Genomic DNA, 6,606 nt, shown 5'->3' with positions numbered 1-6,606 from the left:
GCCGGCCCTGTTATAGCCCCTTTTTAAATTCTATTTTGTTTGATGTAAGTATTGCTTGCTACCGCAGGTTTTTAATTTTTTTTCTGTTTCCATTTTCATGAAATGTTTTTTTTCCATTCCTTTATTTTCAGTCTATGTGGGTCTTTCGATCTGAAGGGGGTCTCTTGTAGGCAGCATATGTATGGGTCTTGTTTTATTATTCATTCAGCTACCCTATGTCTTTTGATTGTTGCATTTAACCCATTTACATTGAAAGTAATTATTAATAGATATGTAGTTATTAACATTTTGCTATTCATATTTTTTATCTTTTTTTCTCTTCTTCTTAAAGAAGTCCCTTTAACATTCCTATAATGCTGATTTGGTGGTGATGAACTCCTTTGGCTTTTTCTTGTCCCGGAAGCTCTTTATCTGTCCTTCAATTCTAAATGACAGCCTTGCTGGGTAGAGCAATCTTGGCTGTAGGTCCTTACTTTTCATCATTTTGAATATTTCATGTCAATCCCTTCTGGCCTGCAAAGTTTCTGTTGAGAGATCAGCTGACAGTCTTACAGGAGTTCCCTTATAGGTAATTAACTGCTTTTCTCTTGCTGCTGGGAAAAATTGTTTTAAATTATGATTCTATTTCTTACCAAAATGGTATTTCTTTAATACTCAACCAAATTTATATTATGACATAAAAATACCTTCTTAATTCAGACCAGGTAAAAATATACCATTCCCAGTGCTACAAAATTCACTCCAGGTTAGAGGAACTCTTAACACCTGGGATACCCTGTAAGTTTCTTTGCAGAGCTGTTTTCATCTTAGAAAGAATTACATTACAGTAGGAATGAAAAAAAAGAAAGTCCCATAACTAATCAATAGACAGCAGCAGAGGAAAGTGATTTCATAAAAGAAAGCCAATCCCGGGCCAGCCGAGTGGCTCAGTTGGTTAAGAGTTAGCATAAGAGCATGAGCTCTGAGCAACAGGGCAGCCAGTTGGATTCCCCCAGGGGCCAACAATGCTGCACCTGAGCTGAGTTGCTGCTGACTGCCAACAGGTGGCAGGATGGCTCAGCTGATGAGAGCACGTGCTCCTAACAACAAGACTGCCTGTTTGGTGGTGGGCTATGCCCGCCCACAGATAAGACTGAACTTGGCACCTTGAGCTGAACAGCCACCAGGATGGCTCAGTGGATAGAGCGTGTGCTCTTAACAACGAGGCTGCTGGTTCGGCTCCCACATGGGATGGTGGCTATGCCCACCCTCAACTAAGACTGAACACAGCACCTTGAGCTTAGAGGCAACAAGCTGCTGATGGGCAGGCAGATGGCGACTGGCGCCCTCCACAACTAAGACTGAAGAACAACAAATTGGCTGGTCCCCTGACCCAATTCCCCAATTTTTTTTTTAAAAGAAAGAAAGCCAATCCCTCATCCAATAACAAGTATTTACCATCAACTCCAGCATGAGGAATTTCTCNCCCAGCAGAAGTAGAAAGTGTGCGTGCATCTGAAGGCGGCAGGAATGAAATTCAGTGTCAAGTCTCTCTGTCTAAAGAGCTAATCTAAGTTTTCTACGGGGCACCTGCTTAGGTCAGAAGTGGGGTAGGACTGACGAGGGCAGACAGTACAGGAAAAAAGAGAAAACTGGGTTACAGAAGAGCGCACTTGCTGAAAAACAGAATGGTGGAGAATTTTAAAGAAGGCGCTCAACCCCGTGTCAGGGCTGCCATGGAGGCTTTAGGCTCTCAGCCTCCGCAGTGGGAGAGCTGGCCTGGGGCCGTGGGGCAGGGCAGTGTGCATGCCCAAAGTGCGGGTGGCACACCTGCCCAGGTGAATGAAAAAACCAGACCATGCAATCTCTTTCTCACCTCACACCCAGGGCTAACTCCAGAGCTGTGCTTGGCAGGCAGACACCACAGGGGAAGCTGTGACAACCCTGGCCCTGCCCTCCCAAGCTGGAGTCGCTGTGTAGGGAGAAAGGATGTTGCAGTAGGTACTGGCGATCTACAGGATAAAAAAGAATGAAAGAAAATTACTTCGGTCTTGAAGTGCACACACACTTAACAGCAAACTTGTCTGACATAGCAGAGGCTGTTTCTTGCCCTGTTATCTGCTTTTCAGTGCTACAGGAGGATTGTACTGGGGAGGCGTAAGCGTTTGTGAATTCAAAAACGGTTAAGCCATCTATTCTCTTTCACCTGCCAGGCATCTTGGATGTTTATGGGAATTCTCTATGCCACAGTCACCTGCCTGCGTCAGGTGGGCAACTGTGCCACTGAGACGGCAACTCAAAGAGACGGGCCCTGGGGGGGCGTTAGCTTGGAACTGGTGTGGCAGTGTGGGAGATGACCATCCACTCTGCCATATTACATGTTTGCTCTGATTACTGCCCAGTCTTGGACTGCTCAAGGAAGAGGATTGAGCAAAAAATGGGTAAAAGGAAGACATTCTGTGTAAGTCCCAAGCAGGCCTATTGGTATTTATTTTCTGGCCAAAAAAAGAAAAAAAAAAGTCACCTCAGAGGCATGGAATTTCATGCAAATCCCTCTTTAGGGACCCATCCACCCGGGATATACATTGCCTTCTAGTAATGAAAGAAAAAGTCAGCAGATTGTGGAAAATGCATCGTCATAAGCAGGGTGTCGTAGGCTAAGAGAAACTTCCAGAGAGACTTGGAGGCAACACATCTCTTGAAGTGGGGCGGGCATTCAGCACTGCACAGGCAGGAGTCACTTACTTGTCAGAGACAGCTCTCGCTTTGAGCAAGGCAGCGGTGTAGCATATTGTTGCCGACTTTGGTAAGCTTATATCTGTTAGAGAAAAAGAAAGTAGGAATTCTTGTAAGTCTGCAGAAACGAAAAGCAATGATTGTTAATATACTAGCATTTTAATCACATAAGACTAATAAAGCGTAAATTAAAAATATTTTAATGCCCCCTCACGATATGGTTTTTATATCTGTGGATTTAATAAAAACTCCGCGAGTTCAAAAAAAGAGAGAGAATATTTTAATGCACATAGTACACAGCTGTTCCTTATGTATCAGGGCGGTACGTGAAACTAAAGTAATTCATATTTTTTAGAATAATTCATGTTTAAAATCCACCAGGTTGACTTTTCAGCAATCATCTTCTATTTTAAAATATGTATTTCATGTTTATTTAAACAGAGAATAGCTATAAATATATAAATTTAAATATTACAGGAATACCCTTGATATCATGAAAGGTTAAGCCATCTTCGTAGGAGCTCTTCGTAACTTACAAAAATTTCNGGGGAGGGGGAATGGGGAGATGCTGTTCCTGGTAGAAAGTCTCAGACTCGCAGGATGAAAAGGTTCTAGAGATCGTATATGACAATGGCATAGACTTAACAACACTGAACTGTATACTTAAAAATTTGTTAAGATTTCATGATGTGTGTTTCTTAGACAAAAATACAAGGAAGGAAATCACCCAGAAAACAGTTACTGAGGATACCTGAAAGTGTTTGAAGGCACAAGGCTAAGACTTGGACTTCAATGTGAAGGAGAGGACAGCCTTTTCAAGGGCAAAGAACTATGAAAATCTAATGAGTGTCTCCAAGAGAAACCTGCCTCGTCTCAGCATCAGTCTCTCCCTGTGTGTCTCTCATGCGAGTGCACTGAGTATATACTTACTGTTTACTCCTGTGTGAGCACAACTGGAGGTACTAGGATCTTAATGATCTGGTGATTTTCAAGAACTGGGTACACAGTTCCAAAAGGAAGAGTAACACAGCGTGATTTGGAATGGTGAGTGTAAGGGCTACTTCCTCCTTAGAGCGGGCTACAACCTGACGCTTCCGAAACCCTCGTGTTTAGAATCTGACTGACTACAGAAGAGGCCATCTCCAGCTTTTCCCCATTTTGATTTCCCAGGCCTGTTGTGTGTTTAACAGAGATACTTACTCCCTTCTCCTGTTTGCAGGGGAGAGTATTCCTAACAGAGCCCTCTGGAGTCAATACTTTTCCTTGGATGTTGAAATATTACCTATGTACCTTTGCTTAATGAGATGGATGCCTGACGGAACTAAGCCGGACATTTATGGAAGGCAGTTCTCAGCTATTATATTTGGTCTTCCTTCTCCTGAGCAGACTATAATTGGGTAAAACAGCACACAGGGACTGGAAATGCCTGTGGTGGGCTGCTGGCAACTTCCTGTGATAGAGACACAGAAGCCAAGGAAGCGTTTCCCATATGCTAATACCTTGGAGAAATCTGTGTGTCTATAAGGCCTTGAGAGCTCTAGGAAGCAATGTGCCTGCCGCCATGTGCGTGTTCAAACCTGGGCTGGTCTGCCGCCAGCGGAAGGTCACGTTCAAGGGTTAGAGAACCCAGAATCTTATACAGCTCTGCTGTTAATTGCTATGTGACCATGAACATGTTACTTAGCTCTCCGAACCTGCTGTGCCCTTGTCTATGAAGCAGGGGCAATAATATGATGCACCTCGCCATATGGCTATGAAAATAAATGAGATGGTATATGGGGTTCAGTTAGCACTGTGCTTGGCACACAACAAACATTCTATAGAAGCCAATAATAAACTAACTGTCATGATATCATCAATAAGGAGAGAGTCAAGCTTAAGGATGGGAAGGTGTCCTAGATAAACTTTAAGGCCCTTTCTTATACCAAGAGTCTAAATTCTTCATTGATATTGCATTAGAATTAAGGGTATTCTCTGCCTGAAAAGGCACCAGTGTGTGTATATGTGTGTATGTGTGTGTGCATGTGTGTGTGTGTGTTTATTAAAGTATTAGCAAGCGGTCCAATAAATAGCAGAACATGCATAAGACATGTTTATAACAGCCTCCATGTAGTACACAGGTACCAGACGTTTGTGGTTAATTCTGAACAGGTGAGGCCAGTGACTCACAGGACATTTTCCCCATGGAAATGTCAAAAGAAGAAGAGGATCTGGAAATAAGTTTCCCCTCAAAACAATCACCAACAAAGCAAAGTGGGGAAGAATCAGCTTCCTACATACCCGATCTTTTCACCATTGAATGATCAGAAAGTAGACTGAAACAAAATATTTAAAATGCTTCCCCTTTAGAAGAATTCTGTTTTGCAGGGAGCGTGCTAGTTGACCGAGTCAGCTTCTTCCATGGTAGCCTCAGACTAGCTCTTGGGGCTTTTAATACTCTCCTAGAGGCCCAGCCAACCATTTAAGACTATTAGCAAGAATTAAACAACTGCTTCAATTAAAATATCTAACCAACAAGTATTGTACCAGTTTCCCATCTTGTGCCCCAGAATTACAAGGCCTTGGTTGGAAAAGTTAAGACCCAGAGAAGTTAAGAACCAGTTCCCAGAGTTAAGGGGCCACCAGTAAGTCAGATATCAGTAATGTAAATACTTTACAAACATAGAGTGCTCAAGTATTTTTAGAGAATTTTGCCTATATTATCTCAGTTGATCTTTATCACAGAAGACAGGTAAGGCTTATATTTTTATGTTCATCTGAAAGATGAAACTGAGTTCAGAGAGGCTAAGCCCAAGATCCCACGGCTAACAAATGACAGAGCCAGAAGTTGGACCCAAGTTTTTGTGTCAGAATCTAGGAATCTACTGGTCAGTACTACTTCTAAAAGAGCCTTATTTATGCTCATAGAATAGCTCTGTAATTAGATAAGGCACTAAATAAATATTAATTGATGACTTAAGTTTACTAAATTCAGGACACTATTTTCATCATTAGTTTTAAATTTCAATCAAATGTGAATGAACATTTTAACTTAGCTAAAAAAATGCTAAATAAAGAGATATACTTTATAACACTCTGTATACAATACCTAAGTGTACATATACTGTGTTGGCTGGTCATTACCCACTGGCACTACAGTGGATGAAAACATCCTCTGCAACTGTGGTACCGAGCACCATTCTTCTGTTTCCTGTTTTGTGAAAAGAGAACTATGACCTGAATAAAACCTCAGGAATAATAAACCTTAGATCATTTATCTCTGTCACTCTGGATATCAACAAAATAAATTAAAGTAGGTGACTCCATAAATCATCACATATCTCACACACACAAACCACCTCACTTACACATCTCACACACACACACACCACACATCACACACACACACACACCATCACTCACACATCTCACATACACCACAACCACCCTTTTGCTATAGTACTGCAATGAAAACGGCCTTCTTTTGCCATTTTTCACCAATGAAAGTCTTCATCACACATTCTGCCAAGAAAATTATGCCTTGTAGTACCTGATGTGAAGTGCAGCAATAGTTTCCTACAGCTCAGAATGTGCTTTGTGATATGGAGAAACTGAAAATGGCCGTCAGCTATGTGCCTATCACATAGCAGTTCCTCAAATACAGTTAAATCATAAATACACATCCGTCTCCTGAGTAAAAGATTACAGAATCTCCTCTATCATGATCTGACTCCCTTAAAATCAAATTCAGAAAAAAATATTAGAATTATCATAAAATGATATTTATAATAGATCATTATAAATTGGTCAATCATGTGGTTACCAATTAAGACAAATATTTCCTACTACATATGTCTACTAAAACAGCACTCACAAGTCAAAAGAAAAATACTTCTTCATACTTTGAGGTTT

The 6,606-nt window shown here is 41.4% G+C and overlaps 1 protein-coding gene across 1 annotated transcript in view; it reads right to left on the bottom strand.

Moving 5' to 3' along the window:
• Positions 1-6,606, bottom strand: part of ST7 (suppression of tumorigenicity 7) — a 163,961-nt gene that overhangs the window by 51,627 nt on the left and 105,728 nt on the right. Inside the window, exons 10-11 of the mRNA XM_019654761.1 lie at positions 2,725-2,797; positions 1,856-1,991 (exon numbers count right to left, since the gene is read on the bottom strand). Coding sequence (XP_019510306.1) covers positions 1,856-1,991; positions 2,725-2,797 — 209 coding nt within the window. The remainder of the gene's footprint in view (positions 1-1,855; positions 1,992-2,724; positions 2,798-6,606) is intronic.

This window comes from Hipposideros armiger, unplaced genomic scaffold (assembly GCF_001890085.2).
Source record: "Hipposideros armiger isolate ML-2016 unplaced genomic scaffold, ASM189008v1 scaffold_230, whole genome shotgun sequence".
In the NCBI taxonomy this organism is placed as follows: Eukaryota; Metazoa; Chordata; class Mammalia; order Chiroptera; family Hipposideridae; genus Hipposideros; species Hipposideros armiger.
Note: the sequence above shows the minus strand (reverse complement) of the source record. Positions and strands in the feature narration are given on the sequence as shown.